We start from the raw sequence: 25,043 nt of genomic DNA, 5'->3' as shown, positions 1-25,043 counted from the left end.
TTCTAGAATGGATTCTAAGATGAAAGGAAATACTTTGGAGAACATTTGTGAGATGAGGTTCTGACATAGTGATACGCTGGTAGTTAAGAGAAGATCACTATTTCATGAGGTTTTAAACTATGGAAATGGATGTTTCTATGGTCCTGTGATGTAAAGGGAACTAGAATCCTTGAGCAGTGATTGTCACACTGCTTTCTTCATCATAGAGAGGCCAGGGAGTTTCTGAGCATCCGTACTGCCTGGCTAGGTCTCTGCTTCTCATCCCTACCAGCCTTTGCTCCTACCACTTCTGTTTTTTCTCTCTTCTGTTGATAAAGTAAACCATTATTACCCTAAGGATGAGGGATCCTTTTCTTAAGATAACTATGAATTTTTAGATGTTTTACCTGCAGTCCTTGTGTGAGATGCAGGTATTGTGTGAGATACTCTGTGTTTTTATTTCACCATTGTTATCCACGTGGCATATGGCTGCATTGTTTTCCCCATTTTGCAGCTAGGGAGGTTGAAATCAGAGGACAGAGAAATTCTCCCCTCGCACCAGTCAGAAGAGGTGGGCTGGAACCTGGGTTCTTCCTCCTTGGCCTTTGAACATCTGAATTCTTTAACTGCTGTGCTCTACCACCTGTGAGATGGGGTCCCTTCTGACCCCTGAAGTTTACATAGGTTGCTGCTGCTACTGCTAGATCGCTTCAGTCGTGTCCGACTCTGTGCGACCCCATAGACGGCAGCCTTCCAGGCTCCTCCATCCATGGGATTTTCCAGGCAAGTGTACTGGAGTGGGGTGCCGTTGCCTTCTCCGTTACATAGGTTAGGTGTCAGCAGTCTAGAGCTTTATCACTGCTGCAGCCAGATCCGCTAGTCATTTGTATTTGGGGGAAAAAAAAAAAAAAGAGTGCAGTAATTTATCAGTCACTATAGATGTAAAGACAGTTTTAGGATGTTTTGTGTATAGTTCTGAAAATGAACCCTATATTGACCTGTATACCTGCACAGTAAGGTCTGTGCATTCAAATTCTGCAGGGTGCCTTACTTGGCTTCAGCATCCTCATCTGCAAAATGAGGAAGGTTAAGATTGCTAAGAAGTCTTCCTGCTTAAAGTTCAGTGATCTTGAGAAATGTTTCCAGAAGTGGGAAAGAGAAATGATCTGTCTGCCTTCATGTCTCTCTTTAAAAATTGGCCAGGTTTTGTGTTTGAATGTGGTTACCCAGGTTCAGATGGAGTTCTTAGAATCTCCAGGAACCTCTAGGAGGTTCTTCTCCACAGAATGTTCCTAGGAAAGAGGAAATTACAAACCCTTGGGGGATGGGACCATGGTCATCTTGTTCATTCCTTTGTTCTATCAATAAATACTTCTGGCACATGATTTTTTTTTATTTTACCTTTGTGCCATATAGAAGATAATTTTGACAGGTGGGAATAAGTGGGTATTGGTGTTTAAAAAATCTTTCTTAGTTAAGACAACCGGCTGAACAGTTGGCTAGATTTGCAGAGGTGGACTTAGTTCATGTCACTGGCAAATATTCCTTGTCTCTTGTCTCAGTTTTGAAAAAAGATTTTATTCAAGGAAAAAGGATGCGGTATATTTATATGTTAACAACTTATCAATTTCACTAGTGTCTGAGATGCCTGACTTGATTTTTCTCTCTGGAAATCTTTCATAATCAAATTCTTATACCTTTATTTTGAATGTGTGTGTTAAATCCCAGGACTATTCTAAGCCCCCTACTATTTTCAGCATCTGCTTTGAGTTAGTTCTCTGACATAACAAAGACTTAGTTTTGTTCATCTTTTCATATTCTTATTTTAAGCATTGTATTTAGAGGATATATTTCTTATATAGTTTAGATATGATGTGCATTGTACTATAGTTTTAAAATTCTGTGTGTTGGGACTTCCCTGGTAGCTCAGATGGTAAAGAATCTGCCTGCAACGCAGGAGACCCGGGTGCAATCCCTGGGTCAGGAAGATCCCCTAGAGAAGGAAATGACAACCTACTCCAGTATTCTTGCTTGGAGAAGTCCATGGGCAGAGGAGCCTAGTGGGTTACAGTTCATGGGGTTGCAAAGAGTCGGACATGACCGAGCAACTAACTAATGCTTTTCATTCTTTTATTCATTAGAACATGCAGTAATTTCCATTCTAATTCAGGCTATTTCATCCTGTTTGCTGTATCTCCTGCAGCCTAAACCATTAGACTGGGCATATTGTAATCTGTCAGAAGCTACTACCTTTGAGACTGAAGGAATGGGGAAATAATGATTTGTGAGATCAACTTTGGTACTTTTGATGATAACATTTACTAACATCTCAACAGAAATAATCTACAGTTGTGATCTACTATGTTTTTTGTTTATGCATTGGTTAAATCACAATCACTAGCAACCAAAATATATCACAATAGAAGCTTTAAAATTCTCATTGATTGTTTCTTCCTTCACTGTATGTTTTACAAATTTCAGATTACTTTGTTAATTTTTTGTTGTTTAGTCACTGAGTTGCTCTTTACAGCATCGGACTTTGCTTCTATGACCAATCACATCCACTATTGCATAGAAACCTGGAATGTTAGGTCCATGAATCAAGGCAAATTGGAAGTGGTCAACAAGGAGATGGCAAGAGTGAACATCGACGTTCTAGAAATCAGTGAACTAAAATGGACTGGAATAGGAGAATTTCACTCAGATGACCATTATATCAACTACTGTGGGCAAGAATCCCTTAGAAGAAATGGAGAAGCCCTCATAGTCAACAAAAGGTCCGAAATGCAGTACTTGGATGCAATCTCAAAAACAACAGAATGATCTCTGTTCGTTTCCGAGGCAAACCATTCAATATCACTCTCAGTATCAGTGTATCAGTATCAATATCACTATCAATATCAACATCAGTAATCCAGGTCTGTGCCCCAACCAGTAACGCTGAAGAAGCTGAACAGTTCTGTGAAGACGTACAAGACCTTCTAGAACTAACACCCAAAAAAGATGTCCTTTTCGTTATAGGGGACTGGAATGCAAAAGTAGGAAGTCAAGAAACATCTGGAGTAACACGCAAATTTCACCTTAGCGTACAGAATGAAGCAAGGCAAAGGCTAATAGAGTTTTGCCAAGAGAACGCACTGGTCATAGCAAACACCCTCTTCCAACAACACAAGAGAAGATCTACACATGGACATCACTGGGTGGTCAACACCAAAACCAGATTGATAATATTCTTTGCAGCCAAAGATGGAGAAACTCGATACAGTCAGCAAAAACAAGACTGGGGGCTGACTGTGGCTCAGATCATGAACTCCTTATTGCCTAATTCAGACGTAAATTGAAGAAAGTAAAGAAAACCACTAGACCATTCAGGTATGATCTAAATCGAATCCCTTACGATTATACAGTGGAAGTGAGAAATAGATTCAAGGGATTAGATATGATAGAGTGCCTGAAGAACTATGGATGGAGGTTCATGACATTGTACAGGATACAGGGATCAAGACCATCCCCAGGAAAAAGAAATGCAAAAAAAGCAAAATGGCTGTCTGGGGAGGCCTTACAAATAGCTGTGATAAGAAGAGAAGTGAAAAGCAAAGGAGAAAAGGAAAGATATACCCATTTGAATGCAGAATTCCAAAGAATAGCAAGGAGAGATAAGAAAGCCTTCCTCAGTGATCAGTGCAAAGAAATAGAGGAAAACAATAGAATGGGGAAGACTAGAGATCCCTTCAAGAAAATTAGAGATACCAAGGGAACATTTCATGCAAAGATGAGCACAATAAAGGACAGAAATTATATGGACCTAACAGAAGCAGAAGATATTAAGAAGAGGTGGCAAGAATACACAGAAGAACTGTACAAAAAAGATCTTCACAACTCAGATAGTCACGATGGTGTGATCACTTACCTAGAGTCAAATATCCTGGAATGCAAAGTCAAGTGGGCCTTAGGAAGCATCACTACGAACAAAGTGAGGAGGAGGTGGAATTCCAGTTGAGCTATTTCGAATCCTAAAAAATGATGCTGTGAAAGTGCTGCACTCAATATGCCAGCAAATTTGGAAAACTCAGCAGTGGCCACAGGACTGGAAAAGGTCAGTTTTCATTCCAGTCCCAAAGAAAGGCAATGCCAAAGAATGCTCAAACTACCATACAATTGCACTCATCTCACACAGTAGTAAAGTAATGCTCAAAATTCTCCAAGCCAGGCTTCAACAGTACATGAACTGTGAACTTCCAGATGATCAAGCTGGTTTTAGAAAAGGCAGAGGAACCAGAAATCATATTGCCAACATCCATTGGATTATCAAAAAAGCAAGAGAGTTCCAGAAAAATATCTACTTCTGCTTGCCTTTGACAGTGTGGATCACCACAAACTATGGAAAATTCTGAAAGAGATGGGAATACCACACCACCTGGCCTGCTTCTTGAGAAATCTGTATGCGGGTCAGGAAGCAACAATTAGAACTGGACATGGAACAACAGACTGGTTCCAAATTGGGAAAGGAGTACGTCAAAGCTGTATATTGTCACCCTGCTTATTTAACTTCTATGCAGAGTACATTGTGAGAAACACTGGGCTGGATGAAGCACAAGCTGGAATCAAGGTTGCCGGGAGAAATATCAATAACCTCAGATATGCAGATGATTATCACCCGAATGACAGAAAGTGAAGACGAACTAAAGAGCCTCTTGATGAAAGTGAAAGAGGAGAGTGAAAAGGTTGGCTTAAAGCTTAACATTCAGAAAACTAAGGTCGTGACATCTCATCCCATCAGTTCATGGGAAATAGATGGGGAAACAGTGACAGACTTTCTTTTTCTGGGCTCCAAAATCACTGCAGATGGTGATTGCATCCATGAAATTAAAAGACCCTTACTCCTTGGAAGGAAAGTTATGACCAACCTAGACAGCATATTAAAAAGCAGAGACATCACTTTGTCAACAAAGGTCCATCTAGTCAAGACTATGGTTTTCCCAGTAGTCATTTATGGATGTGAGAGTTGGACTATAAAGAAAGCTGAGCACCGAAGAATTTATGCTTTTGAACACTACAGAGTTGGAGAAGACTCTTGAGAGTCCCTTGGACTGCAAGGAGATCCAGCCAGTCCATCCTAAAGGAGATTAGTCCTGAATATTCATTGGAAGGACTGATGTTGAAGCTGAAATTCCCAATACTTTGGTAACCTGATGCAAAGAGTTGACTCACTGGAAAAGACCCTGATGCTGGGAAAGATTGAAGGTGGGAGGAGAAGGGGATGACAGAGGGTGAGATGGTTGGATGGCATCACCGACTCAATGGACATGAGTTTGAGTCAACTCCAGGAATTGGTGATGGACAGAGAAGCCTGGTGTGCTGCAGTCCATGGGGCTGCAAAGAGTCAGACACTACTGAGCAACTGAACTGAACTGAGTCATGGAGTTGTGTTTGATTCTTTTTTAACCCCATGAACTGTAGCCTGCCAGACTCCTCTGTCCATGGGATTTCCCAGGCAAGAATACTAGAGTGGGTTGCCATTTCCTTCTCCAGGGGATTTTCCTGATGCTGGGATTGAACTGGTGTCTCTGGCATTGCACGTAGATTCTTTACCACTGAGCCACGGGGGATGCCCTTGTTAATTTTTGTGTAAAAACAGTGTAATTGTTTCTGAAGAACAGTGTTGGAGCGTCTCTTCCCCAGTATCCTTGCTCATTATCTCTGTGTCTTTACTTAACAGTATTTTTATCTCATCTGTTAAGGAATCAGGAAAAGAAAAAGGGAGTTACAGAAACTTACTACTGGTTATATTCTTCATCAAGCTTTGGCGAATGAAACAACTTGAGAAATAGCCTGGTGTAAATGCATTTCTTCTTAGTTTAGTGATTAAGGCCAACAGCTAGAAAGTTTCACATAAACCTTGTATATGAAACACTTAGCAGAGTTCTAGCATGCTGTGGCTCTTTTTTAATGGGAGTGCTCCTCAGCATCTCAAGCAAAAATGTGTCTTTGTAACTTACCCCTGAGATTCTGGAGCCACCCTTTGGAGCCATAAGACTTCAGATGGGACTGCATGGCAGCGCTTCACACGTCTTATGACAGAGGTCATGCTTTCCTCTACCGTTTCCCCTTTCTGCCCATCCCCTAAATGTAACCCACTATTTTTTTTTTTTTTGACAAACATCTGGTTTCTTTATCTTTTAACCACTTGACTGAATTTTTTTTGAGCTGTTCTCACTATCAATCTGTTGCTTAAAATTGGAGCCAAGTCTTCCTCTAAGATGAGTAGTGAAATTTAAGGGTGGGCTGGGGAAACTGTCGAGGATGGTTTACCTCTATTCAGATGAGGAGCCAATTGAAGGACTGACCCTGTGTCCATTAGGTCCCGGTTACTTACAGATACTGTTAGACGGGCAGGATTGTTTCTGTTTCTGTTCTGACTGCATGGCTCCTAGTTGTGGCACGCAGACTTCTATTTAGCTGTGACACAGGGACTCAGTAGTTGTGGTACACGAGCTCAGCTATCCCACGGCAGGTTGGATCTTAATTCCCTAACCAGGGATCGAACCCATGTCCTCTGCGTTGGAACGTGGATTTTTAACCACTACGACTCCAGGGAGGTCCCCTAGATGGGCACATTTTGGTTTGAAGATCTGTTTCTCAGTATCCTTAAAACTGCAGCATTTCTCAAGCTTCTGGCGGTGTTGGGATAATTAAAATCGAAAACCAGTGTAAAACCTAGCAGCCAAGTTGCAGAAACCCAGCACTGCCTTAGTTATTTTAAACACACTGTCACTTAAATATTTATTAAGGTAGATATACCTGTGCATATAGGTCTTAGACACCAGTACAACTAGACAAACAAATTGATAACCTAAAAACCAACAAAACTGTATAACCAATAAAAATGCAAAATAGCGACATAAGGCTCCAGATACTATTTGCTTAAACTAAATTGTTCATGGTGCTGAACACTGATCAGGCTTGGTGTGCTGAGTTTCAGAATGCCGTGTGATGAGTCCGTTTTTTGCCACTAATGAACCTTCATTCTCACAGGGTAAAACTGTGTCCTCTGGCCTTAACTCTCTGTGCACATGGCCTTGTACGTAGAGTAAGTCCTCTTCCTCCTCTTTACCTCCCAGCAGAATTGCACAACTTGATGCCAGAAGTGCGGAGGCTGTTTGCACAGAGTAGCCTGACTGTGCTTGCTTTAGAAATAGACATTCAGTTGTCCCAGATAGGACGGTGTAGGAATTTTAAGTCTTACCGTCAAATTAAGTGCAGAACTGGGAGTTCCCTGCTTGCCTAGTGGTTAGGGTTCTGGGCTTTTACTGCCAGTCCCTGGTCAGTGAATTGAGATCAAGTAAGCTGTGTAGCTCGGCCAAGATAAATAGGTACAGAATTAAAATTGCCCTGATGGATGCTTGTGGATTGTGGGGTATGGTTGGCTCAGGTTTGAGGAGCAAGAAGACAGATAATGGATTTGATCTGTGGGTTCCATCCTACCGGGACATTGTTGTTGTTGAGTTGCCAAGTTATGTCTGACTGTTTGTAGAGATTAGGCTTATTTTTTTGTTTCCCCAGCTTTAAGGCTTTTTGGTTTGTGAGAAGCATTTTTGTTTTTACTTTTACATGATTTCTTTGGTCTTATGTTAACTTCTCCCAGATTTCCATGGTGAAACGTGGAGTTGGACCTGCTTCCGCCTAGATATTCTGATGTTCGGCGTGGCTTTTCCGCCCCTTCTGCGGTGGAGGGTACACAGGCCGTGCCCCCAGATGTCACTCTGGGAGGTTGTCTGCGGCCGTCTGCCTTCAGATGTGCTGAGGTGCGCTGGTCTTGGCGGTGAAGGACCTCATTCTGTGTCCTCAGCCCTGCCCTGCGGGAAAGCCTCTTATTCATTTTGTGAAGGTAGCCGCAATGGTCCGGCATCTGGGTGAGAGCCGTGAGTTTTGTGTCACTTTTCCGGTTCACATAAGTTTAAATTCTGGACGTTATATGGTTTCGGTAGAAAACCCAATTAAGCTGTTTGCCGTGACAGGGTAGCAAGTCAGTCTTACTTTTCCTTACTCTGTATTTTTCTTAACCAGCTGGGTGTGGGAACTTATCTTTGGTGTGGTTTAGATGGAGATACTCACGTTATTTCTGAGGAGGGCATGGCAACCCACTCCAGTATTCTTGCCTGGAGAATCCATATGGACGGAGGAGCCTCAAGGGTCACAAAGAGTAAGCCACGACTGAGCAGCTAAGCACAGCACTCACTTTATTACCCACCCCCAGGACAGTCTCACAAATGTTGTACTTGATTAAGGACATCAAATCATCTTATAGATGCTACATACCCAAGTTTATTTTTCTTGGTTACATTCCTTTATGTAATTTTTTTTTCCCTCAAGTTTGGAAGTTGGGAAAGAATTTAGGTTTCTAAGATTTTTTTGGTGATATTGGACCTAAAATGTCAGCCATAGTTTTTCTTTTCTTTCCTCTTCTTTGTTACCATATTTAAATCTGTGTGGGGGGGGCGGGGAGGGGGGAGGTTTTCTTTAAGCTTGATGAATCCTTGCACTTTAGACTTGTAAACAAGTTTTCTTTTTCATCATGAAGTTCATTGCTTGCTTCTCCCAGAGTTAGGTATAGTCTCAGTGTCCAAGTTTTGTGTACCTGAGTTTCTGCCACGAATGTCAAATAGTTTGTAAATATAGCTAATTAATGTTGTTAGACAGTTAATGTAAATATTTTAACAGAGGTGGGTAGGAGACTTTCATAGTAACTGGTAGGGCTAAAACGTAGTGTTGTGGAACTTCCAACTGTGAATTTGCATTTAGCTGTTTACAATTTGTAACAGTAAGTGGCTCAGTGGTAAAGAATCTTCTTGCCAATGCAGGAGACATGGGTTTGATCCCTGGATCGGGAAGATCCCCTGGAGAAGGAACTGGCAACCCACTCCAGTATTCTTGCCTGGGAAATCCCTTGGACAGAGGAGCCTGGTCGGCCACAGTCCACGGGGTTGCAAAGGAGTCAGACCCGACTTAGCAACTAAGCAACAGAAAACAGTAAGTGACGTTTTAAATGTTGAGGAGTTACTGTAATTTAGCTTTTAAAATATATTTCATGTATAATTCACACAAAAACACGTATGCACACATTTCATTGATTGAAAGACACATTTATTGGGGGCCTCCTTGATGGTTCCAACGATGAAGAATCTGACTGAAATGCAGGAGACCCAGGTTCCATCCCTGTGTTGGGAAGATCACCTGGAGAAGGAAATGGCAACCCCTGCAATATTCTTGCCTGGAGAATCCCATGGACAGAGGAGCCTAGTGGGCTGTAGTCCATAGGGTTGCGGAGAGTCAGACATTTCTGAGCAACTAACACTTTTGACTTAAATTTATTGGAGTGAAAACGTGTCACCGTCTGAAATGAAAACATTTCGGTAGGTACTAGGCAGCCCTCCCAGCCTGCTTGTCTTCCTCTGCGCCGTAGGTTGCCCTCTGAGGGGCTTTCGTGACCTGAGAGTGTCTCGGACCACACGTGATGTCCATTAGGAGCCTGGCCCGGGCCTTTCATGGTCATTCCATATCAGCACCTACACTATGCAAATGTTTAACCCAGGAGCAATGCAGATCCAAACCGTGAGGTGTGCAGGTTTGCTCTGGAAATACGCGTCTTCGTCATGACTTTGACAGACGTGTTTTGGGCGCCTCCTATGTACCAGGTGCTGGGCTAGGTGTGGGGAATGTGAAGAGGCGGGTGCCTCTGTTTCAGGGAGCTTCTGGTCTGGGCAGTGGCTTGTAACCAGATTGTGTTTGAAGTCAACTGTGAAATTAAGAAGCCTTTCTCACATACTCTGGTCACACGTTCCAGTGTTTCTGGTTCAGAAGAACTGTGGTGAGGCCTGGGTGTCTGGGTTCTACAATAAAACCATCACACACAAAAGAAATTCTCCCCTGAGGACCAGCAGAAGAGACAGATAAAGAACAAATGATTATGAGAGGTGGGCACACTGTAGACTCCAGATACAGTAAATACACCGAAGAGTGACATAATTTAAAAAATTTTGAAACTTATCTATAGAAAATTCATAAAACGTACATGTATAGCCCAGTGAGTTATTACGAAGTGAACACCTTTGTGACTCCTATCAAGAAATAGAGTAGTGGGAGTCCTCTGGCTGGCTAGTGCTTGCACCGCCGGGGCCCTGGTTCAGTCCCTCGTTAGGAAACTAAGACCCTGCAAGACGCATGGCACGGAGAGAAAAGCAGCAGGATGGTGCCAGCATCCGAGAGGCGCTCGCTGTGTCCCTTCCTAGTCCCTTCCTAGTCACAGTAGTCCGACGCCTGCTTCTCTTTGTGCTTCTACCGCAGATGAGGGCACCGCTAATCAGTATAGTTCAATTTTATTTGTTTTGAGTTTAAAGAAATAAAATCCTATTGCATTCTATTCTTTTTTCATCTTTTGCTCACTATTTGTAAAATTCATCCAAATTGTTGTATGTAGCTCGTTTGTTCATTTCATCACTGCATCAGTCAGTTCAGTTCAGTCGCTCAGTCGTTTCCGACTCTTTGCGACCCCATGAATCACAGCATGCCAGGCCTCCCTGTCCATCACCAACTCCCGGAGTTCACTCAAACTCACGTCCATCGAGTCGGTGATGCCATCCAGCCATCTCATCCTCTGTCATCCCCTTCTCCTCCTGCCCCCAATCCCTCCCAGCATCAGAGTCTTTTCCAATGAGGCAACTCTTTGCATGAGGTGGCCAAAGTACTGGAGTTTCAGCTTTAGCATCATTCCTTCCAAAGAAATTCCAGGGCTGATCTCCTTCAGAATGGACTGGTTGGATCTCCTTGCAGTCCAAGACTCTCAAGAGTCTTCTCCAACACCACAGTTCAAAAGCATCAATTCTTCTGTGCTCAGCCTTCTTCACAGTCCAACTCTCACATCCATACATGACCACAGGAAAAACCATAGCCTGGACTAGACGAACCTTTGTTGGCAAAGTAATGTCTCTGCTTTTCAATATGCTATCTAGGTTGGTCATAACTTGTCTTCCAAGGAGTAAGCGTCTTTCAATTTCATGGCTGCAATCACCATCTGCAGTGATTTTGGAGCCCAGAAAAGTAAAGTCTGACACTGTTTCCACTGTTTCCCCATCTATTTCCCATGAATTGATGGGACTGGATGCCATGATCTTAGTTTTCTGAATATTGAGTTTTAAGCCAGCTTTTTCACTCTCCACTTTCACTTTCATCAAGAGGCTTTTTAGTTCCTCTTCACTTTCTGCCATAAGGGTGGTGTCGTCTGCATATCTGAGGTTATGGATATTTCTCCTGGCAATCTTGATTCCAGCTTGTGCTTCTTTCTTCCAGCCCAGCGTTTCTCATGATGTACTCTGCATATAAGGTAAATAAGCAGGATGACAATATACAGCCTTGACGTACTCCTTTTCCTATTTGGAACCAGTCTGTTGTTCCATGTCCAGTTCTAACTGTTGCTTCCTGACCTGCATACAAATTTCTCAAGAGGCAGGTCAGGTGGTCTGGTATTCCCATCTCTTTCAGAATTTTCCACAGTTTATTGTGATCTACACAGTCAAAGGCTTTGGCATAGTCAATAAAGCAGAAATAGATGTTTTTCTGGAACTCTCTTGCTTTTTCCATGATCCAGCGGATGTTGGCAATCTGATCTCTGGTTCCTCTGCCTTTTCTAAAACCAGCTTGAACATCTGGAAGTTCATGGTTCACATATTGCTGAAGCCTGGCTTGGAGAATTTTGAGCATTACATTACCAGCGTGTGAGATGAGTGCAATTGTGCGGTAGTTTGAGCATTCTTTGGCATTGCCTTTCTTTGGGATTGGAATGAAAACTGACCTTTTCCAGTCCTGTGGCCCTGCTGAGTTTTCCAAATTTGCTGGCATATTGAGTGCAGCACTTTCACAGCATCATCTTTCAGAATTTGGGATAGCTCAACTGGAATTCCATCACCTCCACTAGCTTTGTTCGTAGTGATGCTTTCTAAGGCCCACTTGATTTCACATTCCAGGATGTCTGGCTCTAGGTGAATGATCACACCATTGTGATTATCTTGGTCGTGAAGATCTTTTTTGTACAGTTCTTCTGTGTATTCTTGCCACCTCTTCTTAATATCTTCTGCTTCTGTTAGGTCCATACTATTTCTGTCCTTTATGGAGCCCATCTTTGCAAATGTTCCTTTGGTATCTCTAATTTTCTTGAAGAGATTTCTAGTTTTTCCCATTGTTATTTTCCTCTATTTCTTTGCACTGATCGATGAGGAAGGCTTTCTTATCTCTGCTTGCTATTCTTTGGAACTCTGCATTCAGATGCTTATATCTTTCCTTTTCTCCTTTGCTTTTCACTTCTCTTCCTTTCACAGCTATTTGTAAGACCTCCTCAAACAGCCATTTTGCTTTTTTGCCTTCAGAAGACATCAAGTGACCTTACAATATGTGCTTTGCTTGTGGCAGGAGAGAAATGCTTGGGGTTAGGGCCTGTCAGCCAGGGGCGTGCAGGAAGCAGAGGTGCTGCCGCAGGGGCTTACGAGCAAAGTGTGGGTGAGGAAGTGGGGGAGGCAGATGAGGACTGTCTAGCTGGGCACTGTGTGTGTTGGTTGCTCAGTCGTGCCCAACTGTGTGTGACCCCATGTGTGCAGCCCACCAGGCTCCTCTGTCCATGGGATTCTCCAGGCCAGAATACTGGAGTGGGTTTCCATGCCCTTCTCCAGGGGATCTTTCCAACCCAGGGATCGAACCCAGGTCTCCTGCATTGCAGGCAGATTCTTTACTGTCTGAGCTACCAGGGAGTGAATGGAACCCAAAGCGCATCAGGTAGAGGGGGACGGGGAATGAAGAGGGGAGGATTTGTGTGTGGTAAGGTCTGAGACACTTGTGTATAATCCTGTGTAAACAAAGAAGAATGTGCCTGACCTGAAACCTCAGCATGAGGGGCAGGAAGGATCCAAATGTTGGGCAAGGGGTGTAACGTTGAATGGGAGGAGAGTGCCCTTGTCACCAAGATGGGAAAGGAGGCGAGAGAATTGGCACAGACTCGTTGGAAAAGACTCTGATGCTGGGAGGGATTGAGGGCAGGAGGAAAATGGGACAACAGAGGATGAGATGGCTGGATGGCATCACCGACTCGATGAACGTGAGTTTGAGTGAACTCCGGGAGTTGGTAATGGACAGGGAGGCCTGGCGTGCTGCGATTCATGGGGTCGCAAAGAGTCGGACACGCCTGAGCAACTGAACTGAACTGAAGTATGTCTGTAAGAGATGGAGGTGTTCGGAGAGGAAGAGTTTGGGAAGTTCCTAGCTTCTTGCCTTTTAAAGAGGAGGCGGTTCATTTGATTAAGTAAGGATGAAAGTTAGCGGTTAACAGGTACCCAGGTTACATTACACAGCTGGTGACGGTCGGTCTGTCATCCTGCTCAGCGTGAAGTTATAGGGAGCATCTCTGAACAGATGTCAGTGGTAAGAAGCCGCAGCCACGCCTCCGGAGAGAGGTAGAAGTTGGAAATCTTTCTGTTCTGCGCTGTGCTTGAAAACAGTTAGGGTGTTGTGTAAACCACCTCCTGCTTCTATCCATCCTACTACACGGAAAACGAATCCTTAAAAAGAAAGGTTCATTGAGGTATAGTCAACTAACAGTATTAGTTTCATATGGCTTAGTGATTGAATACTTTTGCAGATTACACACCATACAATATTATCGTAAAATGTTGGCTTTATTCCTTGTGGTGCATCTTACAGTCCTGTGATTGACTGACTTTCTAACTGGTAGTTTGTAACTGTTAATCCTCTTCATCTATTTTGCCCCTTTCCCAACTCCTCTCCCCTCTGATGACCACTGGTTTGTTCTCTGTATACAAATCCTCTTCTATATAGTATTCTTGTGATCATCATTTGTCACATGATTTCCCACCAGTGTGTTATGGTCCAAGAACTGTTGTTAGAGACAGATTGTAAATATGTCTGAGCATGCGTATGTATCTCAGTTCTCTCCAGCTAACGACCACCAAGAGCATACCCAGAGCTGAGCTGAGTTTCCCACTCACGGCAGCAGGCAGGAGTGGACCCCACAGGATGCCTCAGGGCAACTCAGGAGGGGGCGTGACAGCTGCCATGGAAATGGGCTTTGGGTGCATGATTTCAGGGAGGTTCTAGGGAAGCAGGGACCCATTCTGTGTTGTCAGAAGAAGGGCAATTCCGTGACTCAGTCTTACTAAATGTTATAGTGAGAGCAGATGACTGAGGGAAAAGCTACAGTTGGTGAAGAAGTGGCAGTCACCGAGTGACCTGTTTGTGTCACTCTGTCACCTCGGAGTGGCTTCATTTGATACAGATATTCTGTGAAGTGATACCCACAGAGGAACACAGGTTGGACCATCTCAGACCAGACCCTGAGATCCAGCTGTGACTGTCAGACCAATTCTGACCATCCTCGGGGATGGCTTTATTTTTGATATATCCATGTATGATATTTAGGTATATACATAACACATTTATAACCTTCATTTTAAAAGAGATGTTTATTCCTTGTTTTGGTGAGTGTGTAATGTGTCTTGGTAAAAGTTTAAAAGATTCTCTGACAAGTTAGGGGAACAAGGTCGGAAGGAAAGAAGCGCCTGGTTTGCAGCCGCCGTTTCTTCCACCTTCAGTCTCTGCATCTTTCGCAGAGCTCCCAGCAGCGCTGTGCGGGCACAGAGCATCCAGAGTTCACATCCTCTGGGCCCATAGGAGCCGCTATGAGGACGGCCCACGGAAGAATATACCACTTTCAGTGGAAAGCAAGTGGAGGTTTCTAGCTGTGATGACTTGGTTCTTTGGGTTTGGATTTGCTGTACCTTTCTTAATAGTAAGGTATCAACCACTAAACAATGATCAATGAGACAGAGGAGGAGCAGATTAAGAGGTGGAAGAGGAGCCTTCCAAATCTTTGGGTTTGGATTGCTGTACCTTTCTTAATAGTAAGGCATCAACCACTTAAAAAATAATCAGTGAGACAGAGAAGGAGCACATTAAGAGGTGGAATCTCTTAAAAGGATCAAACCCTTGAACTCAGCATCCTAGATATGTTTGTGAATAAACTTATGGCATAAATCCTTAACGCCTCTTCTCTGGAATATGAAAGTGAAACTAAAGTCGCTCAGTCGTGTCCAGCTGTTTGCGGCCCTGTGGACTGCCGCCCGCCAGGCTCCTCTGTCCATGGGATTCTCCAGGCAAGAGTACTGGAGTGGGGTGCCAGTTCCTTCTCCAGGAGATCCTCCCAACCCAGGGATTGAACCTGTGTCTCCCGCATTGCAGGTAGACTCTTTACTGTCTGAGCTACCAGGGATGATAATTGAGCATGTGCTTATTACATTTTATTTGGGTAATATTACGTTATTACTTTCTTAATTAAATATGTGATTTAAAAGGAAAAAAAATTCTCTTACAATGTAGCATTTTATCCATATACCAGGGTTCATTACTTGAGGATATACTTTTTCAGCTGTGTCATTAGCATAAAATGCACTGCCGTTTGGAAAACTTGTTTTCTCTCTGGAGAATGTGTAGGAAACAGAAGATTCTTCCACTGACCCAGGGGGGAAGTAGGTGGTGAGGAGGGATGTTTTTAGTATTTAGAAGGTTAATACGACATTGTACAGCAGTGATGCTCCAATAAACTCCTTTTCTTGGTATTTATTTATTTTGGTTGTGAGGAGTCTTGGTTGCTGTGCACAGGCTTTCTCTAGTTGCGAGGAGCGGGGGCTGCTCTCTAGCTGTGATGCACAGCTTCTCATTGCCGTGGCTCCCCCTGTTGCAGAGCATGGGCTCTAAGGCAGCGGGCTCAGCAGTTGCAGCCCTTGGGCTCCAGAGTGCTGGCTCAGTAGCTGTGGTGCACGGACTTGGTTGCCGTGTGGCGTATGGGATCTTCCTGGACTAGGGATTGAACCAGTGTCCCTTGCATTGCAGGGCAGATTCTTAACCACTGGAACACCAGGGAAGTCCAAAAGCTTTTTTTAAGAGAGAAACACTTAGAAGATAAAGCAGATGGAGCTTGATATCAGAATATAGTTTGTAGGGAAAACCGTAAGGGTGAGAGATGATGCCTAGGTCTCTGGCTGAGGATTGAATAGGAAGTGCTGTTCCTCACCAGGATGGGGAAAAAGGAAGAAGTGACACATTGGCAGGGGGGGTAACAAATTTTAAACAGAAATCCCTACAGAAGCATAAATCTGGTTGTTGGAAGACTGATTGCTTCTACTCAATCTTGTAGTTGCCTGGTGTCTAACGAAGAATAAGGTTTTATTGTTTAATAGCAGGAACTATCACTGCCTTAGGAACCAAAATTTTTAAGTGCTTTTGTCCACATATTCTCTCCCTGTAGGCAGATCTATGTAAATGACACAACTGTAGTCAGGAGATTGTTTGATGGAGGGGAACCAGGGGCGGCTGGTTGAGGCATCTCAGTGGCTACTTTGTCAAGGTGTGACATCTGTATATAGGGATTTCTGTGTCCAGAATACAGAAACTCAGGGCTGACCTCAAAATCACGTCTTGAAACTTTGTGCTGAAATGCTGAGTGCCAAGGATGCCAAGGTGGGTTTGCTGCCATGGGGGCAGCTGTCATGTGAGCGGGTACCCCGTGTGAATGATGAGGAGGGCGTCTGGGCTAAACAGAAGGGTGCTCTATGAACGGTCGTGTCTGCCATGGGTGCAGAACAGGATGAGGCTCTGTTCAGCGGGCGTTCATCAGGCCGGGTTCAGCACTTTACATATTCATTATAGAACTGGTCCACAAGTTTTTAACAGAAACATTATGAAGAAAGGAAGAGAGAGGAAGGAAGTAAAAATTTATCAGTAACCACACACAAAATTGAGAGACAGGCTTTCTTTACCTGTTTTCATTCTGGCATTCTGAACTCGTGTAAAGAGGCAAAAGGAAAATGTAAAAGGCAGCTTTCCTGGTTGACATATCAGCTTTGCAGGGGCTAGTTTGATCAGGGTAGTCTGACATACTAAATTAGCGCTTGTTTTGCCATTGCCATTTCTCTTTATGTTTCGAAAGACTCTCCACTAGCTGATTTCTCTGGCCTTAAAAAAGAATAATCCCCTTTTCTTGCTGAGATTCCTTCTTTTATCTTCCAACTTAAAATTTTGGATCAAACATGCAATTAAACTTTACATAGATAAAAATTGTAAGTTTTTCAATGTGAGAATGGTTTTCTGTATAAAATGAAAGCAGGATTGTAATGATTTATTTTAGCTCATGAATACTTGTATGTGATATATAGTTTCGTTTTACTAAATTTACACTTACTTTTGAATTACATGCCATTTTCCCACATTGAGAAAAAAGATAAACCTACAGAGATGGAAAATCTCTAAATGGTGATGGTTGGGCTGGATTTCAGAGTATTGGTGAAGAAGTAACATTGAAGCCTGAGGCTGGTTCCCTAACTTTTCATGGGCAGTGGCCCAGGTCAACCTTTAAACAGAAGACGCTGCTCCTCTTTTCAGATACTTTTGTGTCTCATCTGTTACTGAATTGTTCACATACCTTTGGGAATCTTTGTGTTCTCCGTTAATTAAGACTTCAAAACATTCTGATACTAGTTAAAAATAATATTTGCATTAATATGTTTTCCTCAAGAATTCCCCTCTACTATTTTGGTTATTTTGTTTTTAGCATTTAAGGCTTGTATCATCTATTTAAAATGAGACCATTATATTACATATGTGAAAAAAAGTTAATTCTTTTTGAATTAGAAGATACTTTAGAGAAAATCTTAACATGTAATCCTTTTATCTTTTATACCAGAAAGTTGGGACTAAAAGAATTGGGTGACTTCTGAGTTTCCTGAGAGAAATATTGTGATTTTTTTTCAATATATAATTTTGGAACTTGAAATTAATGAACATTTGGATCAGTTTAACCAATTGAAAAATTATACAGTTGTTATGTTTACTTGCTAAAAATTAAGCCGAAGGCTACATGAATAATGAACACATCATTTTAACTAATAATCCTTCATTTAAGTAGACATTGAAAAGGGTATCTATTTAAACTAATTATTTTAAATTCGTTCTGCCATTAAGAAAAAAAATTCCTGTGGAATATTTCTTTGAGCTGACAAAACTCTAGCTTTATTTTTGTAGTTTTGTTAATTGAGTAAATGATCATATAACTGAATATAATTTAGTCAGCTCTGCAAATTTTGTAGAAATTTTTCTTGGAGGGCTGAAATACATAATTGGAAAGAGGAGGAAAACAGTTTTACTTCTTTATGTGAATATATTATCTTGTGATACCGTTATTTCTTCCAGAATGAGACATTAAAAATTAGTTAATGGACTTTTGTAAGCAAGGAGTACCTTAGAATTCACCTGGTTCAACAACTTCCCTTTAGAGACAATGATGCTGAGAAGCAAAGAGCAGGAAATTCCCTGATGGTCCGGTGGTTAGGACTCTGCATTTTCACTGCTGGGGGCGTGGGTTTGATCCCTGATCAGGGAAGTAAGGTCTCACAAGCCGCTCTATGCAGGGTGACATGTGACCAGAAGGAAACTCAGATCTTTAGTTTCTTTGTCCAGTACGTTTCACTCCGCACACATTATGAATAGCATCACACAAGATGCTATTAAAAAGAAAGGGCTGTGGGGAGAACGCTGAATCTGCTAAGTTGAAGAGTCACTCAATGGACTTATAGCATTTGTGCTTCATAGAAAATGCTTCTACGGTGGGAATAATTCCATTGATAAACCTGATTTTTTTTCTTTTTAGGTGAGAGTTACGTGTGCGCGTCAAATGAACCATTTCGTAAAGTGGACTACACCAAAAACGTTAATCCGAACTGGTCCGTGAATATCAAGGGTGGGGCCACCCGCTCGGCCCCTCCCTCCTCAGTGAAGAGCGAAGTAAAGGAAAGTAAAGATTTCATCAAGCCCAAATTAGTGACTGTGATTCGAAGTGGAGTGAAGCCTAGAAAAGCTGTGCGGATCCTCCTGAATAAGAAGACTGCTCACTCCTTCGAACAGGTCTTAACAGACATCACCGAAGCTATTAAGCTGGACTCGGGAGTGGTGAAGAGGCTCTGCACGCTGGACGGGAAGCAGGTAGGATGTTTCTAGCCCCACACGCTCTAGTTTGCTTTTAAACCCTTTCTGTACCACGGGAGTTACCTAGTTAACAATATGAATGTCATAGCTCACTAGAAATGATTCTCCTAGTTGTACTTGTGAGGAGTGTGTGCGTGTGGGTCTTTGTCATGAAAAATGATAAAGCAAGTGGCTTCCTTGTCTCTTTACCCAAGTATCTCAAAAGAGATGTAGAGAAATCTATCATAAACTTTTTGAAGTATAGTGTTACTGTTTTTTAGCAAAGTGATTCAGTTATACATATATATGTGTACACATTCTTTTTTAAATATTCTCTTCTGTTATGGTTTAATCATAGGATATTGAATATAGTTCTCTGTGCTATTCAGTAGGGCCTTTTTGTTTATCCATTCTGTATATAAAAGCTTTCATCTGCTAGCCTCAACCTCCCACTCTATGCCTCCCCCAGTCCCCTCCCCTTGGCAACCACGAGTCTCTTCTCTCGGAGAAGGAGATGGCACCCCACTCCAGTACACATGCCTGGAAAATCCCATGGATGGAGGAGCCTGGTGGACTGCGGTCCATGGGGTCGCTAAGAGTTGGACACGACTCAGCGACTTCGCTTTCACTTTTCACTTTCCTGCATTGGAGAAGGAAATGGCAACCCACTCCAGCGTTCTTGCCTGGAGAATCCCAGGGAGGGGGGAGCCGTCTGTGGGGTCGCGCAGCGTCGGACACGACTGAGCGACTTAGCAGCAGCAGCAGCAGCAGCCTGTTCTCTGTGTCCGTGTTTCTGTTTCATAGGTTCATTTGTGCCGTATTTTAGATTCCAAAAAGAAGTGATATCATCCGGTATTTGCCTCCATTTTTCTGACTTCACTTTAGTATGATGATCTCTAGTTGCATCCATATTGCTGCACATGGCGTTGCTCCCTCCTTTGTGCGGCTCCGTAATCCTCCCCTGTCTATGTGTAGCACATCTCTGTGCAGTTCCTCTGTTGCTGGACATTTAGGGTGTCTCGGCTGCTGTGAGCATGGGGTGCGTGTACCTTTTGGAATCATAGTTTTCTCTGGATATATGCCCGGGAGTGGGATTGCTGGATCATATGATAATTCTGTTTGTAGTTTTCTGAGGAACTTCCATACTGTTTTCCATGGTAGTTGTACCAACCTAGAGGGAAATGTGAACTTCTGAGGGAAAAATTTAAGTTGAAAAGGCTGCTACATGAAATATTCCCTATTTAAGAATAAAAACATCTATTGACCACTAGAGTCATTATGAGTTTGAGTAAATCACAGAAGTAAAAATAAAAGATATTTAATGCTTTTAGGAAACTCTTTCCTGTCTGATACTACTGCTACTGCTAAGTCGCTTCAGTCGTGTCCGACTCTGTGTGACCCCATAGACATCAGCCCACCAGGCTCTTCTGCCCCTGCAATTCACCAGGCAAGAACACTGGAGTGGGTTGCCATTTCCTTCTCCAATGCATGAAAGTGAAAAAGTGAAATATTTATGTATAATATAGAAAATGTGTTTCAAAAATGTACTTTCATAGGAATGACCATGTGAGTTTCATAGGGAACACTGGAGGTAATTAAGCAGCATTTCTGAAAAATGTACACAAATTATACAGGAATATACAGGCCAAATTATAGTAACAATATACCAGGGAACCTAATATGCTAAAAAAAAAAAGTTGAGCATATAGCAAGAATGCATGAATAGCAGATATACAAATATTGAGTTTCACCACAATCAGATTATCATTTCTAAAAAGAAACATGAGACTTCCAAAGTGTATTTTTTCCTAATTTCAGTAGTTGTTTAGGTTTACATTGTATTAAACATTGTAGTTTCCAGCATTCGATTTGTTACTTTATTCCACTTTATTTCTTCCCTCAAACATACTTAATTTATTTTGAAGTGTTTGGCTTGTGTAGTGCTGAGAATGAATAATAAACACTGGAGCAATATCTTCTGCAAAAACACAATTAGTTTCTAATTTTCTAAGACCAGATCTAGTTACTGGGTTGTTATCTTAAACATAAACCAAATTTTATACAGTAGATTCTGAAAGTTCTAGTACATGATAGTGAGTTTACAATGACTTTATTGATTAAAATTAATAGTGAGAAGGCATAACATTTCATAGAAGCCTGTCCCCAAATAGGTTCATGATATGAATGGAAATAGATACTTTACATTTTAACTTACTAGCACAGCACAACACAAAACACCTTAAGATTCATCTTGCAAGTAAGTGAAAAAAAAAAATTAGACCACAGGACAGAAAGATTTGGTAAATCAAATAGCTGATTGTTGGTGGACGCATAGAAGACAAGAAGTGGGAAGACAGATGTTTAAGATACCTAACTTTTACCTAAGGAAAAAGGAAGATCAAAGGTGCAGCAAATCAGAAAACATAGAGTATAAACTGGAATTCAGCAAAGATTTTAAAAGCAGAAACCGATTTGGAAATCTCCAAATGAACGTTGTTCAGGGAAAATGTAAATAAACTATAGAAGTTGAACATCTAATTGAAATAGAAATCACTGAAACTTTAGTATTCAGAAAATTGTCTTCGGAAAAAACTCCAGGTAGAAATATTTATATTTAAAAATGTTTAAAGCACAAGCAACACAAATCACCAACATATTAAAGACTATTGTTATGAGTAGACTTATGACAGAAATTAAAGGGTGGCTTACTATTAAGAAACCCTTTCATACATGAGATCTAGAGGAAAAAGCATAGTACACACATTCCCAAACGCTATCACAAAATACACTGTATTTTGGCACTGACAAAATACAGATCTATATTCTGTTAAAGATCTAGTAGTAAAATGGGGGATGAGTTCTTTAATACACTAAGAAAAGAAAAATTCTTACCTGAAACAAAAGTGCATGTCAGTTCAATTCAGTTCAGTCGCTCAGTCGTGTCTGACTCTTTGCGACCCCATGAACCGCAGCATACCAGGCCTCCCTGTCCATCACCAACTCCCGGAGTTTACACAAACTCATGTCCATTGAGTCAGTGATGCCATCCAACCATCTCACCCTCTGTCGTCTCCTTCTCCTCCAGCCTTCAATCTTTCCCAACATCAGGGTCTTTTCAAATGAGTCAGCTCTTCACATCAGGTGGCCAAAGTATTGGAGTTTCAGCTTCAACGTCAGTCCTTCCAATGAACACCCACAACTGATTTCCTTTGGGATGGACTGGTTGGATCTCCTTTCAGTCCAAGAGACTATCAAGAGTCTTCTCCAACACCACAGTTCAAAAGCATCAATTCTTCTATGCTCAGCTTTCTTTATAGTCCAACTCTCACATTGATACATGACTACTGGAAAAACCATAGCCTTGACTAGATGAACCTTTGTTAACAAAGTAATGTCTCTGCTTTTGAATATGCTGTCTAGGTTGGTCATAACTTTCCTTCCAAGGAGTAAGCATCTTTTAATTTCATGGCTGCAGTCACCATCTGCAGTGATTTTGGAGCCCCCAAAAATAAAGTCAGCCACTGTTTCCACTGTTTCCCCATCTATTTCCCATGAAGTGATGGGACTGGATGCCATGATCTTTGTTTTCTGAATGTTGAGCTTTAAGCCAACTTTTTCACTCTCCTCTTTCACTTTCATCAAGAGGCTCTTTAGTTCCTCTTCACTTTCTGCCATAAGGGTGGTGTCATCTGCATATCTGAGGTTATTGATATTTCTCCAGGCAATCTTGATTCCAGCTTGTGCTTCATCCAGCCCAGTGTTTCTCATGATGTATTCTGCATATAAGTTAAATAAGCAGGGTGACAATAGACAGCCTTGACGTACTCCTTTTCCTATTTGGAACCAGTCTGTTGTTCCATGTCCAGTTCTAACTGTTGCTTCCTGACCTGCATACAGATTTCTCAATTGGCAGGTCAGGTGGTCTGGTATTCCCATCTCTTTCAGAATTTTTCAGAGATTGCTGTGATCCACACAGTCAAAGGCTTTGGCATAGTCAATAAAGCAGAAGTAGGTATTTTTTCTGAAACTATCTTGCTTTTTCAGTGATCCAACGGATGTTGGCAATTTGATCTCTGGTTCCTCTGCCTTTTTTAAAACTACCTTGACCATCTAGAAGTTCACAGTTCACGTATTGCTGAAGCCTGGCTTGGAGAATTTTGAGCATTACTTTACTAGCATGTGAGATGAGTGCAATTGTGTGGTAGTTTGAGCATTCTTTGGCATTTCCTTTCTTAGGGATTGGAATGAAAACTAACCTTTTCCAGTCCTGTGGCCACTGCTGAGTTTTCAAAATTTGCTGGCGTATTGAGTTCAGCACTTTCATAGCATTATCTTTAGGATTTGAAATAGCTCAACTGCAGATGGTGACTGCAGTTGTGAAATCAAAAGGTGCTTACTCCTTGGAAGAAAAGTTATGACCAGCCCAGACAGCATATTAAAAAGCTGAGACATTACTTTGCCAACAAAGGTCTGTCTAGTCAAGGCTATGGTCTTTCCAGTAGTCATGTTTGGATGTGAGAGTTGGACTGTGAAGAAAGCTGAGCACAGAAGAATTGATGCTTTTGAACTGTGGTGCTGGAGAAGACTCTTGAGAGTCCCTTGGACTGCAAGGAGATCCAACCAGTCCATCTTAAAGGAGACCAGTCCTGTGTGTTCATTGGAAGGACTGATGCTGAGGCTGAAACTCCAACACTTTGGCCACCTGATGTGAAGAGCTGACTCATTTGAAAAGACCCTGATGCTGGTAAAGATTGAGGGCGAGAGGAAAAGGGGACAATGGAGGATGAGATGGTTGGATGGCATGACCAACTCAGTGGACATGAGTTTGAGTGAACTCTGGGAGTTGGTGATGGAGAGGGAAGCCTGGCGTGCTGCAGTCCATGGGGTCGCAAATAGTTGGATACGACTGAATAACTGAACTGAAACTATGGTGGAGATAATGAAGATAATTGTGACCTCCCTCAAAAGATCCCATGTATGTACTGCTACAGTCTGTGCTCCCAACCCTGCAGCAGGCGCCCCCGACCCAAGCCTTCACTGGAGATTTCCTGGACACCCACAGGTAAGTCTCCTGTGTGGTCACTGTTCCTTTCTCCTGGGTCCTGGTGCACAAGGTTCTGTGGTGCCCTCCAAGAGTGTATTTCCCAGTCCTATGTGAGTTCTGACAGCTCTACGGTGGGGTTAATGGCGACCTCCTCCAAGAGGAGTTACGCCATACCCACACCCAAAGCCCCTGTCCCTGTGGCAGACCACTGCCGACCCGCACCTCTGCAGGAGACGCTCACAATTCTGTCTCGGTCTCTATGGGGTCCCTGGGTCCTGGTGCATGCAAGGTTTGTTTGAGCCCTTTAAGCGTCCCTGGTGGGAATGGGGTTTGACTCTGAACACGAATTTGCCTCTCCCACAGTCTTGCTGCGGCTTCTCCTTTGCCCTTGGACGTGGGGTATCTCCTCACAGCCACTCCAGTGCCTACCGTCTTACTGGGGTTTCTCTGACCTTGGATGTGGGGTATCTCCACACAGCCGGTCCGGTGAAGCGCAGCAGCCGCTCCAGACCTTGAATGTGGGATATCTCAAAAGCCCATGTGTTGGAAAACAAAGGAGTTACAGGAAGTGCTTCTATGACAATCAGGTGCCTGGTAAGGATGCCAGGTGGCACCTGGTACTATCACATTGATTGTTGTTGTTGTCCCGCCACTCAGTCATGTCCGACTCTTTGTGACTCCACGGGCTGGAGCACGCCAGGCTTCCCTGTCCATCTCCTGGAGCTTGCTCAAACTCATGTCCATTGAGTCGGTGATGCCATCAAACCATCTCATCCTCTGTCATCCCCTTCTTATACTGCCTTCAATCTTTCCCAGCGTCAGGGTCTTTTCTGAGTCAGTTCTTCGCATCAGGTGGCCAAAGTATGGAGCTTCAGATCAGTCCTTCCAAAGAATAATCAGGATTGATTTCCTTTAGGATTGACTGGTTTGATGTTCTTGCAGTCCA

General features: G+C 42.6%; 1 protein-coding gene across 12 annotated transcripts in view; it reads left to right on the top strand.

Moving 5' to 3' along the window:
- Window positions 1-25,043, top strand: part of DCLK2 (doublecortin like kinase 2) — a 188,843-nt gene that overhangs the window by 5,904 nt on the left and 157,896 nt on the right. For all 12 annotated transcript variants that reach the window (XR_015144122.1, XM_086346384.1, XM_086346391.1 and 9 more), the window contains exon 2: window positions 18,740-19,071. Coding sequence is in view for 11 of the 12 variants with exons in the window: in XM_086346384.1 (XP_086202510.1) it covers window positions 18,740-19,071 (332 nt within the window). In the remaining variant the exon portion in view is untranslated. The remainder of the gene's footprint in view (window positions 1-18,739; window positions 19,072-25,043) is intronic.

The sequence above is a fragment of the Bos grunniens genome, chromosome 17, assembly GCF_055505025.1.
Source record: "Bos grunniens cultivar Pamir isolate PY7600 chromosome 17, Bosgru_T2T1.0, whole genome shotgun sequence".
NCBI lineage: Eukaryota > Metazoa > Chordata > Mammalia > Artiodactyla > Bovidae > Bos > Bos grunniens.
The sequence above is the reverse complement of the archived record's forward strand: the minus strand, read 5'-3'. Positions and strand labels throughout refer to the sequence as shown.